The sequence below is a fragment of the Crassostrea angulata genome, chromosome 2 (assembly GCF_025612915.1).
Source record: "Crassostrea angulata isolate pt1a10 chromosome 2, ASM2561291v2, whole genome shotgun sequence".
In the NCBI taxonomy this organism is placed as follows: domain Eukaryota; kingdom Metazoa; phylum Mollusca; class Bivalvia; order Ostreida; family Ostreidae; genus Magallana; species Magallana angulata.
In genome coordinates, this window is record NC_069112.1 from 35,282,140 (window position 1) to 35,303,331 (window position 21,192).

The 21,192-nt window shown below is 32.0% G+C and overlaps 1 protein-coding gene across 1 annotated transcript; it reads right to left on the reverse strand.

The window, feature by feature from the left end:
• Positions 1 to 165: 165 nt before the first annotated feature.
• On the reverse strand, positions 166 to 20,929 carry LOC128173773 (receptor-type tyrosine-protein phosphatase mu-like). Its single transcript, XM_052839440.1, has 22 exons — positions 20,418 to 20,929; positions 9,548 to 9,787; positions 8,843 to 9,085; positions 7,740 to 7,846; positions 7,467 to 7,549; positions 7,264 to 7,325; positions 6,864 to 7,153; positions 6,299 to 6,386; positions 6,003 to 6,067; positions 5,859 to 5,895; positions 5,456 to 5,553; positions 5,243 to 5,371; positions 4,817 to 4,965; positions 4,442 to 4,577; positions 4,030 to 4,176; positions 3,777 to 3,858; positions 2,818 to 2,891; positions 2,459 to 2,593; positions 2,253 to 2,372; positions 2,019 to 2,164; positions 1,516 to 1,651; positions 166 to 832 (listed from the first exon to the last, which is right to left on the reverse strand). The coding sequence occupies exons 1-22, from the start codon at positions 20,500 to 20,502 to the stop codon at positions 728 to 730; spliced, it is 2,757 nt and encodes a 918-aa protein (XP_052695400.1). The 5' UTR covers positions 20,503 to 20,929; the 3' UTR covers positions 166 to 727.
• Positions 20,930 to 21,192: the final 263 nt, after the last annotated feature.

Consider the following 21,192-nt stretch of genomic DNA (forward strand, 5'->3'; position numbering starts at 1 on the left):
GCTGGAGACAATTAACGGAATTTTTATGGAAAAATGTAGTTAAGTGATATATAAGGACTTGGAATGACTCAGATTTATGACGAATGCACATCTTTGCCCCTCATACATTTTAAAAGCATTGCTAAAGCAACTCTAAAAAGAAAAAAAAACACTAAAAAGATGATGTTTCCTGATAAAACTGCTAACAGTTATATTTCGTTTTTTATTACAGCTTGATGACAGATTGATACTGAGTCATGTCAGTGCCTTTAATTACATACATATATAATGTTTATGTGCATACAAAGATTTTAATGGGAAAAATAAAGACGTTTAATTTATATCATATTTCATAGTTACTGTGGAATCGTTAGAATTCGAGGTGGCTCAATTTTCGTGAGATTCGTGGGTAGCCCTCACCCACAAATTTACATCCTCCACAAAGAACTAATTTTAGAAGAATTAGTTTTTCTACTGAAACTGAAAACTGACGCATCTACGAAATTACATCCCCACGAATAAGGAAAATCTCACAATCTACGGAAATTGACCCCTCGCGAAATTAAATGATTCCACACTATAGTTAATAATGATGAATCATTTTTCACATGCAAGACTTTTTTATGCAGGACCGTAGGTCGTACTGGTACGTCTGAACTACGTGTTCCAAGAGTTTCTCCGCTTGTTGTGAATTCTAAACACACTTTGTATATGCGGTTTAAAACATGTGCCGTCACTTGCATTTAGCCTATCTAATCACACCAGTCCAACGTTCACTATTGTAGTAGGTATTTCCGCTAGTATTTGACTCTATGTATGTCATCAGGGCGTCATGTATCATAGCATATTCTTCCTGTAATTAAAATACATATGATAAGATTTACCTTTTTTTTTAACCTTTCAAATAAAATCCAAACTATTTTATTTCATTTTATGCTCGATTTAAGCTCTGTGTTACTTATAATTGTTCATATCTATTTTTGTTAAAGAATATATGGTCAAAGGTAACAGAATTCAAGCAAATAATAAAACAAAATTGAATTCATAGGTCCACAAGAAATAGAGATTGTTTTCAAAGTGAAGAATAATAAAAAAAAATATAGGTTGTCAGTATTAAACATACTGAAAACAAAAACTAATTCAATGACATTTTTTTCAAACATTGTTAACCAGCTTTAATTCGCGTGCTGTTAATTTTTGCGATGTTTGTGATAGCCTCATCGTCGCAAATATTTCTCGCTGCAAACCAATCCTTGTTGTATGGTTTTATGGTTGTTATAACAACACGGGTCTAGATAAGGCTTGGTTGCGAAAATTTGCAGTCGCGAGGCAGTTGTTCGGGTTAAACGCTGAATAAAGTTGCCGTGAACAACAGTTGGAGTACAGAATTCACGGGGTTTTATCAGTTTGCTCCGAGTATGATAAAAAGATTATTTTGTAACATTACATTATAATTAAATTTAATAGATATAAACGATTGTTTTTATCTTACATCTACAACATCATCATTTTTTTACAGAAAAAAATGTTGTTTACCAAGGTTGAGCACAGTTCAGGACGTCTAGTCTGTAGGAGTCTGACCACAGAGAACACGTCTATCTCCTCGTCCATTGTCAGTTGTTGTATCAGGCTGTATACAGCACAGAAAACACCACACAGAGCAGCCCCATCTCTGGCAATAAAAAAATAGAACATTGCAAATTTAAGGTTTTTTTATAATATTCACAAGACCAAATATTTGTATATTAGTCAGAATTGCCTTTAAAGAATACTGAATGCATCAGAACCTTCATTTAAGATTTAGACAGTTGACATGACTAAAATAAACACATCGTTTAAATCGTTTGTCGCATTTGTAACAAAGGCTAAACAGATTAACAAATTATAATGAATCATGGTGTTTTCATGCTTGAAAGAAATGCAAGTTAGGCATTACGATTTGAAAAGCATTTTATTGACACACTTTCAAATATGTATGACGATATATGAATATATGATATGGATAACTCTACTAATTTAAGACACGTTACATGCATTACCTGCTGACAACGGTGATAGGGTTGTGGGTTTTAACACTTTGTACAAAAGACACTAAACTAAGAATTTGTGAAGCTGTTTTGGAATAATCCTTTGTGAGGGTCAACATCGGCTCAACTATTTCAATAGACCATGGTCCATCAGAACACTAGAAAAAATGTAGAATGGACTGTTAAGAATTTTCAAAGAATATATGTGTAAACATTAGATTTCATAAAACAAAAATACTTATTTACCTCTTCTTTGACAATCTCAATTTCGCTGCGTTTAATTTCCGTTATACGTTCTTGATATAGTTGATTTGTGTAGGGTGCCAAAGTTCTATGTTTTGTTGCCGTAGGTAGCCATTCATATGCCTGTTTCATAGAAAAATCAACCTAAAGTTAGTACATGCATTTCATCCGGTCTAAAATAAATTTGAAATTCCCCCCAAAACACTTACGAATTCAACATTGCAGAGGGGTTCCATACAGACAACTATATCGGATTCGTAATCAGTAATAAGTCGTATAAAGTCTACAGAATGTCCTGTTGTTTGATAATGGGTGATGATAAAAGCGTTCGAATGGATAAAAGACTAAAGAAAAATGTACATAAAATGTAAACAGAATATCGACTATAAAGTAAATACAATATGAATAATGTACATGACATATTGTGATAAAAAACACTGTTCAAAATCGAAAGCATTCAAATGGGTTAATGCCTTAACATGTAAGGGAAGATGAGTTTTGTAAGAAATCGATCTGTATGAAATAATCTTAGCAACTTGTATCGTTTAAATCAAATTAGTAAACTTACCGGTAAGGATATGGCATTGATGTAGTTTTGACGTTCTGGAACACTTGACGTCAGGAACAAAGCATATTGGTCAACTAAAACATATAAATGATATCTCTTAATTTGCATGATTTTTTTACTCAATTGTGTATTTAAAAAAAAGATATTCCTGTACATGCACATAAAATATCAACGCAATATCGAGTAAAAAAGTGAATACATTATAGAAACAGATATAAATTTAGATACACATGCATCTTATGATACATATTTTTCTTAAAATCAAAATTAGACACATGAAAAGACTTCAAAATACAAAATGTTACAACTCGAGGTAAGCTTGACTTTTTTTCTAGAACAAATATTATAGCTGCATTTTTGCTTGAAACCTGAAACTCTGTCCTTTAAACTATAGACTTTCAATCAAAACATGGATGTATGTATCTGTTATTAGACATAAATAATACAATAATTATATCCTCTTAATCTGCGCCTAATGCTTTAGATATGCGACAAATCTGGACGGGGGGTTGCATATAGTTATAGCAAATTCGGGTTATCAATACCGAAAATAGTACTGATATGCATATTGAAAAGGCCTCACATTTTAACGGCCAGGAAACTTGCTAAATATCTATAGCAGAATAATTAACATTTACACCACGTTTATCACCAAGTCATGTAATATCAAATTACTACATCTATATATCCTGTGCAGTCGGGCTTGAATTAACATTATAACTTTTCCTCTCTTTAGCTCTTTGCTGAATTGTTCAAGCAAAAGAAAGAGAACTCCAAATAAAAACGTCATTTTAGTTGAATCAGTTGAAGGACCAACTACGAGACAAAGGGAAAGAAAAAAATGATTTAACTTTTTAAAATTAAGTTTCAGGCATCAAGCTAAGCATACAAGCATATTAAAGTCTTGGTACAATCCATTCGATAATAATTATAATGCGAAATATAAAGATTTTACTTACGAGCGCGAATTGACATAGATGCTGGAGTTAGTGCCATTTTGTAATCGTTTTCTGAGTAACAGTGTCGAATTGAAAGAAGCTTCTAAAAATATCAAACCAGAATTACTCTAAACATACAAATCTTTAAAATCATTGCTAAACAAAGAAACGTGTATCGTTGATGTCTATTTTTCATGATTGTTCTTGAAAGTTATCAGAATTTGATTTACGAATATACCGGAACATACCGGATACAATTTAATCATTTACAAACCTGAAACTCTTTTTTCACTCTTGAGACAAACGCATGATGATCACGTTTAGGTAATTGTAAAGACTTTTGATAATCGATTGCTGTTTGGACGCCAACTGGGGCTTTAAACATTTCGTTTAAAGTCAAAAATATTGTCATGTATTGTTCCTGTAAAAAAAAAAATCCAATTGTAATAACCTTTAAATTTTTATCAAAATAGAAGAATTTGTTTGCTGAAATGGATTATAATACCTTAATATATAACAAATATATATATATATATATATATATATATATATATATATATATATATATATATATATATATATATATATATATATATATATATACACACAAACTTTTATCGTATTTATGCAGGGCATACATTGATTTGCGTAGACAACATGCAAATAATAAAAAAAGGTATGTTTACATAAGTCTGGACCATATTTATTCTCTTTTCTCTCATTTTCCTCACGTATTCTGCAATGTTAATTTTGGATTTGCATTGACCTTCTTCCTGTAAGGCATCGATTGCTATATATGTTCCTGTTCTTCCTATTCCAGCACTAAGATTATTACAAAAACGATGTTAACAGGAAGTCTGAGGACAGAAACAAGTAGTTTGCTTTTCTGGACATCAATGATAAATGAAGTTGCCTTTCTCTGTATCTATATGTCATGCAATATTCTTTTATGTTTCGTTTTATTATAAGTGAAATCAAATAAAGAATTAATAAAGCCTTTTAATATTTAACCTGCAATGTGTCATATTACTATTTTAGTTTCACTGACAGTAAGGTTTTACCTGCAGTGAACTAAAGTTGGAACCTTATGGCGGGCAACTTTTGTTCTCGTCACGTGGTTATGGAACAATAAAAGACAAAGCGGATCGGGTGTATCGTGATCCGGCCAGGCGGTGTAATGATACTGGGTGACAACTCTATTCTCATTTATCTGAATATAAATTTGATGATTTCTAGTGTTGTATTTTATAAGATATCTTAAAATATATTATCAATGAACCGATTTGCTTATTCACTCTGAATAGTTAAAAGTTGATCCTTACATGTGTTTCGAGAACAATATATGATGGATCAGTTAATCTTTTAAATGATATTTCCAACATCAAATATACAAACTATACAATGTTGACATAAATTGCACAAAATAAAAAAGATGATAAATTTATAGGATTTTATATGAAAAAAACAAACAAACAAAATCTACTGACCGTTGTGTGTGTAACATTCAGCTTCCGTGTGACGTAGTATGCATAATGCCTTTCATCAATGGTTTTTATTTTGAATATGTCAAACTTTGCGTCTCCCTCTAATTCTGGCCAATACTGAAAACACTTTTCCTACGACAAAAGTATGATTGAAAACTGGAGAAAATGTACAGGTATGTAAGTCAAGTGAAATAACATATATAAAACATTTATCACCTTAGCTCCTTCCATGAGATTGGTTAACATAACGACCTGCTTCACCCTTTCTTGCCAAAGCATGGACCAAAAGTCTGATACTGTGTTTTTTCGAGGGCCTTAAAAATGAAAAAAAGAAAACTAATTTTGTTTCTATAATTTACAGGTTTGTGGAAAAAGCAAAAATGTTGCAATAAAACTATACGTAGGGTTTGTGGACATATCTAGACTTTATTGTTCTCCTTTAGTACAGGAGCATTGTATGAATGTGTTGGAAAATGCTCATCTTTAAACTCTAAAATTTATCGAATTTTCCTTCACTAAATAAAAGTTTTAGCTTAACAAATCATTTTTTATAAAACTTAGGTACAATTGATGGATACATGCAATTTGTTGACAATCCAACCATCTTAAAACATGTTACCTTGCGTTGCGATGTACACATTCTCTTGTCTAACACCCTTTGAAATGAAGAAAACAAATCAAATACAATTTGATTTGAAATGCGTGTTTTATTAATATTAATATATTTTTTTTCGACTTATGTGCTTTGGAGTACTATACTCACATCAATATAATTAGCGTTAATGTAGTCTGGACATTTGGCAACCAGTATAACTCTTGAGTGATCATCTAAAAAAAAATCATGTAATGATAATAACATCCAACAAGTTGCATTTTCATATATGGTTCTTTAAACATTAGTTCATCCATATTTAATGGTTCAGTAACTCATAATATACATTTATCAATCAAATGAAAATTGCTTTGTATTTTTTATGAAATGAGAAAACAACCAAGGTATCTGTGTAATTGAAATTTGTTTTCTTCATGATATAAGTTGTTTGTGAATTTTATACATACAAGCAACAGTGGATTTGAATCTGTTCTTCTTGATATTTTCCGGGCGTTTTCCTATCTCACACGGATATCTTGGTCCGCACAACAAGGTCTATTGTAAATTGTAACCAATTAGTAGCAAATATTTTCAACCAATCATAAATGCTTTAACATGATTTAATTATTATACACACTATTTTCTGTTATGTCTCTTGTTTTCGTATATACCACTACTTTATATTATTCATAAATGATATGTTTGATTAAGCTAGATCATATGTAAAAGTCTTGTTGTTTTGTTTTCCAAATTCAGAAGTCTATGTCGAATATAATCTGAATCATGATGTACATGTGTATGCAACATTTATTTTCCCAAATATCATCGAATTAATGACAACATCATCCCCTTTGCCCCTAAAGTAGCATTTCCAAAAATAGGCTGGCAAATTCCTGCCTACGTTTATATAACCTATTAATTATATTTCCTTCATCTAATATTTATATATCTTGTTTCATGCATTATTCAAAATGTTCTAGGTAGCAAAAATATAAAAGAGAAATACACAGTAATTGTATACATTTTACATACATGATATTCTTTTTTAAAACCATCGTCTTCGTTTTCCGATTTTTCTTTAATCATGTTTTCTAATCTGTTTTCTAAAGTAGTTTCTTTTCGATCCAATTGGTTTTCGTGCATTATGATATACCCATTTATATCAACATCGCTACATGTTAATTTTTTATTCTCTCTCAACATATCCGGCTGATTTTGAAGTTTACTATGTGGTGTGTTTATCAATTCGGATAAATCTTCGTGATCTTCAGTTTCCTTATTTTTATCAAATGTGGATAAATTCAGCATTGTGTTTGAAGAGGCTACCAAAAAAAGAGAGAAAAAATGTATCATATACTTATAGATTCGAGTATTTTCATATATTTTTACTCGCTGCTTTTCTCCAACTAATCAACGATCTTAATATACTCACTGTATCTAAGAGTACTGTTTGTCAAATCAATTACTCCGTGCTTGTTGTTCCTACATTTGTCACTACAATATATTAATTAGGATTTTGTATAAAAAGCATTAATTTGACATCGAAACTAAATGAATAATACAATGATATTAAACTTTGAATTTGATTTATTATCTTTGCCTAACAAAACATGATTAATAAGCAAAAAAATGTACCTTCTAAAGAGCATTAAGACGACAAAACCAATGCTTAGAAGAACGGCAACCGTAGTTATTCCAACGGATAATGGAACCATTTGCTGTGTTTCCGCCCAGAATTGCAATTTTTTTTAAATTAAGCATGTTTATGTAAACAACAATATCATTGTTAAATTTTTCAAAGAGTATATTTAATTGTATGCCAAATTTATATATTACCAGATAACTTCATTGAAAAAAAAATCACATATTTTTTCATTCAAAAATAGCGCACAATATTAAAAAAAGTACCGTTCGGTAGGAAATACATTTTCCAGTTTCCGGATGACAGATTTGATTAACGCAACTTTCATCACATTTTTGTGTGCAATTGATTCCATAGAAAGTTTTCCTGCAAACTGCAAACATGGAAATAAATATTCGATACAATAATGTTGATGATGTATACTGACAGAGTTGACAGCTGTATTGGTAAATATTTCTTATGAGATATTTTAAGGATTTTATTATCTATTAAATATGCCTTACCATTCCAATATATTTCAATTTAATATCTATTTTGCATGTAAAGTGTCTAAAAATCTACTGCATTTACAACACCGTAATACACTTAGAGTAATTTAACGTTAAATGATGAGTTGTATTATGACGTCACAAACGATGAACGCTGTTAAAGTGTAACGTCATAATTCTATGGCTTTTACACTGGCTCTTCTATTCATTTGAACATACCCACATGATAATACATTCATTTTAAGGTAAAAATCACATTGCAAGTAACGCGCGCTATGGAGTTTATATATATACGCGAATATAATGCGGAAGTAGTGGAAACTATAATCGTATTTAGACATTTCGAATAAGCAATTTCCGGTACAGTGTTCATCATTGTTCCCTGAGATAATTACATGTACCACAATAATTAAATGATGTAGAAGAAAAAAAAATAGAAGTACATACACTGTTTATATACGTAATGAGATCTTATTTAAAAGGTTCAGATTGTGTTTTGAAAGGGTTGTACAATTCGATGAAAGTCGATCAAGGTCGATTAAAGTCGATTAATCTATCTATCTATCTATCTATCTATCTATCTATCTATCTATCTATCTATCTATCTATCTATCTATCTATCTATCTATCTGTCCATCTATTTACATGTACCTATTAATTTTCTAATGTCTGTCTTTCTGTTTAAACATCTGCATTTCTTAGTGTATTTGTCTGTTTAACAGCTCAAAGAATCTTTGGAAGACTTAAATTTAATATGAGGAACAGACACCATCCACATAATGATCATAAATACCTGAAATGAATTTAAGTAGGAACCAAATGACGTTTAAAAGAATACCCTTTATGATGCATTTTCTTAATGAAACGAAGGGAACACTCACCATATACCTCAACCTCACACAAATCGCTGTAAGCAAGACGTGAATTACTGCCTTCTAACAGTATGTCGTTGTAGTAAATGACATATTGTCCATACACAGGGCAGGTTGTGGTGAACACAGAAGGTATTGTATCTTCCGTAAAGCTAGTGTCCTTAAAGCATAAGATCCCCTGCAATCTATCTGTTGTATTAGACACATACACAGAGAATCCCAGAAAATGGTTTGTGAAGGTATTTGAAGAACCTATATCAGAAAAAAAAAATGATATTTTCACTACTAATAAATGAAGTTTGGAATTTTGAAATATTAAAAAAAAAGTAAAAAGATTACAAAATGAAAACAAAAGTAAGACAAAAAGAAAAAAAAACATCCAAACAACTAAATTATAATCTCTCTGACGAAATTTATGAGCTAAAAAAACCTTTAAAAAATTCAGGCATATCTGTGAATTTTTTTAAATATCAAACTTATGGACCTATGATTCTTACACAGAGCTAAATGACACATTTTTTTTTTGTTTCTTATGTCTTTTCTATTTGCGGTTTCTTTATTTTACATATTCCTTCATCGATTTCTTTTTTATCTTATTTAGTAGATATAGTCATAAAAAAGAGAAAAACAAAGTTTTAAACATTTAATATGTCATTTCATTTTTAATTTGATTATAATCAATTAATCAACCTTACAGTAAAACACTAATTTTACCCCATGTTCTATTATCTGTCATAAAATAGATGGTGATGTGATGAATGCTGTGAACACTTGTTAGGTTCACCCACCAGGTGGCGGTTTGATTGCCATTTGAAAATGAACACTGACCACCATCCCAACTCAGGTCTGATCTTCGACCATCAACAGCGTTTCTGGCGTGGAATTTGTCGTCTGTGCCGTTTTTCGATATGTAAGGGGACTTTTGGTATGCTGGTTTGTTGAGCGCTACATTAACTGTCAAGACATTACATACTCAAAGCGCTATTATTCCAAAGTGTTAACTAATTTTCGAAAAATATTACATCTAATGACAAATAAGTATTGTATACTTGGGTTAAACTAAGAATATATATGAAATACATATGCTGCAAAATTGATCTCTTACATTTATTCGATGCAAATAGAATAAGAAACTAGATTCGATCTCGTTGCGAGCAACGAGTGGGTCTTCCGTGAGATTTTTGAGTAGAGAAGACGACTTTTAACACGAAATTGTTATTCAATCCAAAAAAATAGGAATTTTTTTTTTCGGCAGTCCGGGATTGAACCCGGGTCGCCTGGGCCATGTCCACGACTATATCAACTGAGCTACTCGGGCTCTCGCTTCAGGACTTTGACGCTTAATTCCTCGAGAACACCTTGATCGATTTTAAAAAAAATTACATATTCTGAATTAGTAAGAGAGTCACTATCAACTGTTAAAATATAAAAAAGAAATATTAAAAAATAAAAAAGTCGAAAAATTCAATTTTTCAATTTTTTTTCCTATGACAAAAAGAAGTGACGGCGGACACTTTCTTGAGTGTGTTGCGCCAGAAAAACAGTAGGTCTATCATCTCTGAAAATTTCAGCCTTATATCTTTACCCATTTTTGAAAAACCTGTCAGACAAAATTGACTTTTAAAAATCGTAAAATGACGATAACTTCCGAACGGAAGTGAATTTCTCAAAAATTTTCCGGCGGTACAAACTTCAGACGGCGGGGCATCTTTACTGAAAATTTGAAAGAAATCGAACGAGTAATCGCCGTGAAATCTTCTGCACAAAATGTGTAAGGAAAAAAAGAATAATAATAATAACTAGAGCAAAGCTCGTTGCAAAGCAACGAGTGGGTTTTCCGCTAATGTCGAAAGCAACGCTAGAAGTACGTCTAAGAAGCAGAGTTCTTAATCTAGTAACAAAGAAACCTAAGTACAAAAAGATAAAAAAAAAATCGAATGATTCTTGGTACAACTTAACATGATCCGAATTTTTTTAAGTACGACTTAACCAAAAACCCTTAACCATTTCAAGAACGACTTAACAAAAAAAAACCAATGTGTTTAAGTACGACTTAACAAATTTGACTTCATTTTAGGTACAAGTTTACTTTACCTTGAACTAACATCTTTTTTCTTAACCCAGAATGCAAAATTAAAATTTATGTAAAAAATCAATTTTGTTTAAAACATAATTCTGAGCAACTTTTCCTCTTCACTGCTTTTCAAAAGGTTGACCTTTCGTACTGTGTGCTCGTTGCGTCATTAATTGTCAGAAACTTATCGATGTTAAGTTTACTTTACTGTACTTCTGTGAATATTTTCTATGTAAAATTACTGTGAACCAGACAACATTGAAATGGTGAACATTTCAAAGGGCCCCGCTTATGTTATTTCAGAGAATTCTGCTTTGACCTTGACCTATAACTTGAAATTTTTCCAGCTGGCATAGAACTTTTAATTCAATTTCATTCCCCCTAACATACATGCATTTTTGTTCAATCTGACCAAGATTAAGCATATTTGGAAAATAATCTACTATTTAAAACTAATTTTAAAAAGATCTGCTATGACCTTCACATTGACAGACTTGGTTCAAGGTCACTGCACGCCATTAACCAATAAACTCTGTAAAGGTAAAATATTAGCCAAATAGGGGCTAAAAGGAGAGTATATCTATGCTCTTAAAATATGGATTTTTGTGTGATCTGATATGACCTTGACTCTTCATCTACAAATATCATTCGAGGTCATTGCATATATTTTGAATAAAGGCATCGTGTGGGTAAAGTATGAGGCTGAATGGAGCAAAGGGAGAGAAGATATACTCCGGACAAGGATTTTTAAAAATATAATTCTGATATGACCTTCACAGTTTCTTTTCACTGAAAATAGGTTCAAGGTCACTACACACCCTTTCACCCTTTACTCAAAAGCTCTGCTTATGTGAAGTCTGAGCCAAATAGGGGTTAGTAGAAATTATATATGCTCTCAAAAAAGGATTTTTGCATGATCCGATATGATCTTCACCCGTTACCTAGAAATTTCATGCAAGGTCACTGCACATCGTTTAACCATAGAGACACTCTGTGAGTATTAGCCAGATTGGACCAAAGGGAAAAAAGATATGCCCCGGACAAGGATTTTATATATATAATTCTGCTATGACCTTAACCTTATACCTAAAAACATGGTTCAAGGTCACTGCACATCCTTCAACCAAAGGAACCCTGTGGATGAGGTATGAGCCAGATTGGGCCAAGGGGAGAGTAGCTATGCTCCTGTCAAGCCATCTCGGATGGACAGACCGACAAATTGATCACTAGAAGGCGCCCGCATAAACATGCCTTTTTATCCAAAATAGTATCCATGCTATCTGCCCATGGTGAATAGTCATCAAAACCATTCATTAGCAGAATTTGATTTCCCTCCTTTTTAAGGTGGTATGGGACATCTGTCGATATTAATGTGGATTAAAGTACTATATAATTGAAAACTTTTCACCGGTTTAGAATTTTCAAATTTTACAATATTTAACCAAAAAATAGCTTTTAAAAATATTTGAAAAGGTAAAAATTGTAAAAACCCCAGCGGGATTCGAACTCATGACTTACAGGTTCCTAGTAAACCCCCTAACCCACTGTGCATGCTAAGGAGTTAGGTGACCATTTTTGAGAAGAAACTACATGTACTTATATAATTACACTTTATTTTATTGTTTATTTCGATAAACAATACGTCACAACATGGAAGTGTCCCATATCACCTTAAACTCGGAACACATCTGACCTAATAAGATCGCCGCATTAAATACAAAGTTTGATTTAACTCTAATTTGTTTATCATCAAGAAATTCTGCATCGCTGACAAATAAAGTTTTCTTCTGTATAATGAAATACCAATTAACTGACTATTCGGACAATAGCAAGTTTATTGTCCCATTCAACAGCTACTATTTCCCTTGGCTTTGCCTCATTAAATATTTGCTGTCTTGGGGGACAATAAACTTGCTATTGTCCTCATACCCAGTAAATACTAAATAGGCATATAATATCCCATCCACCTACATTTCATGTTATATAACCTCCCGTTTGTAACCTTCAATTTCACTGTAAAGTCAACATATCTGTCATAGCCGCAAGTTTCACAATTTATTTCTGCTTCTCATGTACTTAAAATTAGGGGCCTTAATATTGCTTACCAATTCCAACAAGAGACATCCCTCTAACTATTGATAATTCATGAATCTACGCAACAATGATAAACCTTCAAGTACAGTCACTCTCAATTTTACAAAAAATATTGACGGTACTTTATCCGAAACTGTTCCTTGTATCTTTAACTTAGTACACTAACATTTTTATGAAAAGACGGTTTGTCTTAGAATAAGAAAGCTACTGCAATTCTGAGAAAAAGAATACCACATATTGCCAATTCCATTGAGGTTTAATAAAAATATGGCCATTTAAGTGAACCCACCATTTCCAATTTCCTTTAGTAAACACAGATTTACAGGGTTCTCCATAGTAAAACATCTTTATCTGACCTTTTAGAGGTCAATTGTTGTTCAACCACCTTTAAAAAGAAACCTTATTCAATACAACATATGCCTACATGATATAATCATGATAAAAGCTTCACATCACTTAGAAATACCCTTACATGTATACCCCCCACCCCCCAATCTTTTGATTTTCATAAAAAGTCATGGTTTGAAATGTTTTACCTAATTTTATGAAACATGTGGCAATTTCCTTGAGTCATTTCTCACACATATTTGAAAACAATCATCAATGATTCTAAAATGTGATCTTTATTTGTTTATTGCATGATTTGTACCATTTTTAAAATTAACAAATAGACAGCTGTCCTGCTTGTGATTTCTTGTTTTCATGAAAAAAGTAAGCTAACAATCATATTTAGTGAATATCTAATCTATTCTGATTTCTAGTCTTCTTCTAGCCATGCTAAAACAGTAAGTTACAACCTACAAGTTAGACATCTGCCTTAAATTAGAATTAAATTCAAAAACACCCAGGTAGCTGGAGACAGAGTTGATTTCAATGAAAAATGTTCAAATTTGACATGTTTTTCTACTTTTTTATGCATATATACCTTAGAAAGGTAGAAATAGGTTGTTTCTTGTTCATTTCAAAAGTAATTATCATAGCAGATGTTATTTCAAAGTCAAATGTACATTTACATATCCTTCATGTAATCTTAATGCAGACAATTAAATAGAGGGGGGGGGGTTCAATTATGTAAACACATCTAAATATCTTTATGAAATAAAAAATAAAGGAAACATAATCGTATACTTTTATTGAAAAACAAATTTTCACAGCAATTATGAATTTCTTTAAACAGCCTTAATTTTGTTTTCATAATTTCTTATCAAACACAAACCACAACATGGCATGATGCTTTCTTCAAGTTCCATTATTGTTCATGCATTATCGGATTTAATTTGAAGTACCAGTAAATAGTCTGTAGAACACAAGGAATATGCATGTGGATAGAGGTGACAGGTTAATCTCAGGAGCTGACCCACAAGAATCAACAGGTACCGGTAAAAGCCATGTGGTAACAAGAGTCTGTTTTGAGCTGAAATAAATAAAAAAAATAATTAGCTGTGTTTACATACATGTACTAGTAATAGCTGTGTTTACATTAACATATGCATAGTATTTCTGTAAAAAATACACTGACCATGCAGTGTAATAAGTATGACATATCCCAATACATGACATAACATTTAGGCAGTACAAGATCAAAAATTTGCATATCAAGTCATAATATAATATTAAAAAATTTTCATAGGTATAAACACTTATCAAATTGAGAAAGAGAGAGAGTTTGAGAGAGAGAGAGTTTATTACCATACTTGTAGTGCAACAGTCAATATTTCAATTCGTAAATTACAAACGAATATTACCCACCGAACAGCGTCAAAGTACATGTACTGGTATTAGCTTCTGGTATACCATTTTTTATCAATTCTACTGTGTATTTTTTGTTTGCAAATACATTTAGCGAGGGTTTTTGTTTATTTTCTTATAAATTACATGTTTTAAAAACAATACTACGTGTAATAAGCATAAAACATGTATGAGTAAACTTAATGAAGAATTTTTAATAGATTATTTTTCAAAGAATGTGGTACATTACATGTATGTCAATCTTTATAAAACTAGCGTATATTTCGTGCGCCATAAATTGCAAGTTTTTTGTAAATATCATTTACTTGCATGATAGGTATATATGGTCTAACCAAAATTTTCTTCATAAAGCTACAGCTGTATGTACCACATATATGTTTTGTCACAAGTATACATTTTAAAAAAAAATACCCAAATTCCAACAGTTTAAATAAACTCAACTCATTCTCTGATAAGTTCATTGTGTTTTGTGCGTGCATATCTTATTTGTCTGCTGCAACAGCAGCCAATCAGCGGTAAGCTGAATCCACAAAAAGAAAGGTTGTGTTTTAGGAGCGGGTAAATTGTTTATGCGACACTGTCAAGAAAACCACACCAAATAATAACAAGAAACATAAATATTCACTTAAATGTATTGTGTTGTAAAGTAAAGGTTTTTAACACTTATTGCATCTTGCAAAACATGTGATGACCTTAATCATCTGTCATATATCTGATATACATGTATATGTAAAAGATGGGAGAAATAACGACGGAACAAAGTGGGATTCGAACCTGGCCCTCTGAATCTCTAGTCAAGTGCTCAACCAACTGAGCTACATGTATCTGGCACCGGTATTCAAACCAGTCTGACCGTCACATTCCTCCCCCTTAAATGATCTTCACCCTCGAAGATCATCCCTGGCAGGATCGAGTTAACCTGTTAGTTCCAGGGGTTGGTCACAACACCAATATTGTAACAGGATGGGAGAAATAATGAAGGGATTTGAACCTGGGCCCCCTGAATCTCTAGTCAGGTGCTCTACCAACTGAGCTATCTGGCACTGGTATTCAAACCGGTCTGATCGTCACATATATAAAGAATTATTTTAAACAATGTTGTTCAATTAAAAATAACACTCGCAACCTTCAGTTTTTGTCTGTAATTAATCAATATCGGCGTGCGATCAGTTCTCGCCAGGTACCATTTCTCACCAGTGCATTGTTACGTCATTTTATCAACACATAAAATTATATACGAAAATATGATGTAACAGTGCACCAGCGAGAAATGGTCCTCGGCGAGAACTGCTCGCACGCCAGTACTGCCAGTACTGCCAGTAGTCAGATTAAAAAAAGAGAATAAAAAATTACATTTAAAACATTAACAAGGACAATTGAAGTACACATCATAACTGCTAAACAAGAAAAATTATGTGAACTGGTAGAATGGTAGGCATAGTTCTAACTTGTAACCTACATGTACAAGTACATGTACCGGGTACCCGTTGGTCTGCTATACCTCTTTAATGATACAATGATCGGCATCATAAAGATATTAAAGTCATGTTTTAACTCTGAAGTCTGAAGTATACAATTTTATTTACTTGAAGTTATGTCTACAGGGTATTCATGACTACATTTGGAGTCCTCTGCACAAGAATATATGATATGTTTCTAATTAGACCCTGCTTTGAATTTTGAGTTGAAAATTCACAATCTGTTATTTTTTTAAATAGATAAATTCAGTTACCCTTTCCAGTCCCCCATGAACCTCGAGCGAGTCTAAACACCCATGAAACATGTAAAAATTACACGTTAGTAAACAAACACCCACACCATAACAAAAACATCTAACAGTGTGCACGTACTTACATGTACATCTATACCATATACTAAATTTTAACCAGTTAACAAGAAACTTTAAAAGGAGTAAAAGCCTCACCTTCTTCAGTAACATCCACATAAATCACACACTTTAATGTCCATCTTTTCTCCTTTATTACTCGTAGCTTATCAACGGCTGATCGTCGACAGAAGTGTGGCTGTCAGAATTTCCTCGTAAACGATTCACACGAGAAAAATATCCTCCTTAAACAAATATGTAGTATTGTTCCCGGTGCATGTTCATATGTTTCACAGCAAATTGAAAATGCATGTGTACACCGAAAGAATACACAACTTCTCTTCTGCATTACGGCTCTCTCTTTTCTACAATGCCGTTCGTTACTGTTTACATTCGGCGCGCGCGCGCGGGGGTCACAAACAGGGGCGCCCCGACAAATAGTTGCACATAGAACGTTTAAATAATGTGTGTTCATTGAATTCATAAATGATATAGATGAAAAAAATGAAATTGAATCACAACAATTTATCTAAGACGCAACACAACGTAATGCAGTAAATGCCTGGGCCTTAATGTGGCATTTGTTCGCTTGTGTGTCTATGTAGACATATTAACTCGTTCATGTACGATTCTCACATATTTGTTTTATGAAATTTGAAAAAAAATATAGGACAGAACTTGTTTAATTTGATACCAAATGACATTATTTAATATATTAACAATAATTAAATTAATTTTTTTTCATAAAATGATAACGATTTTTGCTATCAGAAAAATACGTGTATGAGCTGCTGACCCCTAATTATAGGGGCCAGCCCTTTTTTCTTAATTTTAAATGAAAGCTCTCGTTATTCTAAACAACTTTTGTTCTATATGTATTAACAAAATATTTTTAGTTTAAAGGTTATAATACAAAAAGCAACAAAATTTCAGCCCCGAAAAAATCTTAAACTTTGGCGACAAATAGCTCAAAAACTAACAAAGAAATTACCAAAATTTTCATGCCAGCAAAATTATAAAATGTTACCGACAATTTCGCCAAATTTCATGCATATATCATCTGTAGTTCCCGAGATCAACTCTGGACAAAAGACCCCCCAATTTTCAATTAAAGGGCAATAACTCATAACCGGAAGTGAATTTTGAAAATTTGAAAAAAACGTCTAGAGATATTAATATCATCTACATACCCTGAAAGTTTCATAGCAATCAGACAAAAAATGTTCGAGAAATCTCGTGCACAAAATTTGCGGGAAAAAAAAAAATAATAATAAGAAACAGTAGAATAACAGAAGGGTTTTCCGTTGAAAAACGGAAAACCCTAATAACTAGACACAATCTCGTTGCGAGCAACGAGGAGGTCTTCCGTTCGATTTTTAGAATGAAATATGACATCATCGACTTTGATTTTCGACAGCAAACATGTTATGGAAAAGGAGTAGAGTACTAATGATTTATTGTATTGTTTTTGTATAAGTTCTCTTGCTTTTTTAACCTAATCTGGCTATAATAACCTTTCACAAAATGGCTCTCATTATAGGGCTATAGATAAAAGATTTTAGAGCTCTTTGATCCCCTAATTTAATGGGCAAGTCCCTTTTTCTTGGATTCAAATGAAAGGACATTTAATTCTGAACACATTTTGTCAGCAAGTGTTTAGAAAATTGTTGGCCCCTAAAAACCCTTAATTACGTAACACATGATAAAATCAATACATTGCTTGAATATATAACTATAAGATAAACACATTTGCTTCTATAATATTTCACAAAATATTTCTCAGTAAAGGGCTACAGATTAAAGACTTGAGAGCCCTTTGGTCCCCTTTTATTAGGGGCCAGCCCCTTTTTCTTGATATGGAATGAAATGTCATTAAATTCTAAACAAATTTTGTTCAACACATGTTTAGTAATTCGTTACCGTTTTGGAGATAGATGAGAAAGAAGGTTTTAGGGGCCGGTCCCTTATCTCCTTTTAGGGGCCGTTCAACGAAATTTTGACGGTTGCAATTTGTTGAGAACATCATTTTGAACAACTTTTCTTTTATACTGCATTTTAAAATATTTTTCCTTTCTGAGATATGGGTGATCAAATTTTTTGACTTTTGGCCCCTAAAAACCCTTAATTACGTAACACATGATTAAATCATTATATTGCTTGAATACAGAACTATAAGATAAACACATTTGCTCTTATAATATTTCACAAAATATCTCTCAGTAAAGGGCTACAGATTAAAGATTTTAGAGCCCTTTGGTCCCCTAATTTGAGGGGCCAGCCCTTTTTTCTTGATTTCAAATAAAAGGTCATTTAATTCTACACAAATTTTGTTCAACAAGTGTTTAGAAATTCGTTACCGTTTTGGAGATATATGAGAAAGAAGGTTTTAGGGGCCGGTCCCTTATCTCCTTTTTGGGGCCGTTTAACGAAATTTTGACTTTTGCATGTTGTAAAGTACATCATTTTGAACAACTTTTCTTATGTACTGCATTACAAAATATTTTTCCTTTGTGAGATAAGGGTGATCGAAATTTTGGACTTTTGGCCCCTAAAAACCCTTAATTACGTAACACATCATAAAATCATTACATTGCTTGAATACATAACTGTGAGATAAACATATTTGCTTCTAAAATCTATTAAAAAAATATCCCTTGGTGAAGAGCTATGGGTAAAAGACTTTAGAGCCTTCTAGGTCCCTAATTTTAGGGGCCAGCCCCTTTTTCCTGATATCAGCCGTAAGGTCTTGTAAATATGAGCCTTTTTTACATTACATGTTTTATTAAAATATTTTCCAGAAAAAAGATAAAGAGAGAAAAGCACAAAAATTTACGACGTTTTTTTAATGTCAATTTTCGAGCCCTAGCGAGCTTTGGCGCCAGAAGTGCTAAACTTACAAAACAACAACCATGCAAAACTTCAATCTTTCCTTTACCAACCGTAGAAATTTGAGCTTAATATCTCTTATACTTTAGGAGAACGACAGAAGACAAAATACCCATATAAAAATTAGAAAAATCTCAATATCTCAAAAACGGATGTGACGTCATCAACACAAAAAAAAATTAATCAGGTTCAGACCAATATCTATCGTATCTGAAACTTTCATTGAGATCGGCCGAGCCGTTTCTGAGAAATCGCGTGCACAAAAATAGGAAGAAAAAAAATAATAAGAAGAAGAAGAATAGGGAAAAAGAAACAAAGCAATAACAATAAGGTCTTCCGTTTCCAACGGAAGACCTTAATAATAGAATTGAAAAAGAAACCGAAGAATAATAGAAGGGTCTTCCGCTGGAGACGGAAGACCCTAATAATTTTTAAATTCAAGATTTACTGCAGTAAGTTAAAAAAAATATCTTGTAAAATATAACACTGTACATAAAAATAAGGAAAACACTGAAAACTCAACTTGTAAGACGTTTCAAAAACAAAATTCAGACCAACTGCTTATTCATCATATTAATTTTTTTTTTAACAACTGTCTTTAAAATTTTTTCTAACGTTGCAGAGATATATTTCAGAAATCATTTCAGCCGACTACAGTTGAAATTAGAGTGACATATATTTTATGAACCCCCCTTTCTTTGGATTCTGAGGTTTGGGGGATTCATGTTAGTCATCCTAAACATGAACTTTGAATGTTATTTAATCATATACATCGCTTATTTTTAAACGTTGCATCGTGACCCATTATTTATGTACATGTAACTAGCTGGTCCAACTAATATTTCATGAGAAAATACTCAGAATGTGATCGAAAATGCAAAACTATTTTTAAAAAATAAAAACATGCAAAATATGTGAGTATTGCATTTCAACTTGAAATTTGCAATTGAACTTACCATAAGATTGTGCCACTGCAAACTGACAGCAACACACAGTAAAGATGTAAAGATACCACAGAATATACCCAGAATGAATGAGCATGCTCGCTTAATGATCATCTATGATCTACGTTTTTCTAAAACACATAATATAATGAGGGTTTATAAAATCTCTAAATTTATCGATTCTTCCAGGAACTCCGATGAACAAGGAACATTTTTTTTTACGCAAAATATGTATCGAGTATAGGCAAAACCATTTGCAAGCACTAGTGCACGGAAACAGATTCGAACCATTTGAACTATTTAATATGATACTTTTTTTAAAAAAATATTTAAATGGCTAATTCTATTCGTTTTTTAGACAAGTAAAGTATGAGAATAAAATGTTTGTTAAATAACTATTTATTAGGTATGATAAGGAAGTTTGTTTTTTTTTACTAACTTCCTAAATAATTGGATATAATTAAAATTGTGACTTAACGTTGGTGTTGTGGTCATTTGCAGAATGTTACCGGAACTGTTTTTCCCGGAAGAGTGCCGTACTACAAATAGCATTGAACAAATATCCTTAAATTTGCAATTAAAAAAGGTTTTCTTTCTTCTTTTATTATCAATAAAAATAGCATTGACTAAAAAAAATAATAACAAGACAAAAGAAAAATAAAACATTAAGTATATACTACAAGTATATAAATGCATGTGTTAGAATGTTGTTATGAATTTTTTTGATTTTATGTAACTCGAAGAAACAGATTAAAGAAGCAGGAATGGCATAGTATTTAGTATTTGT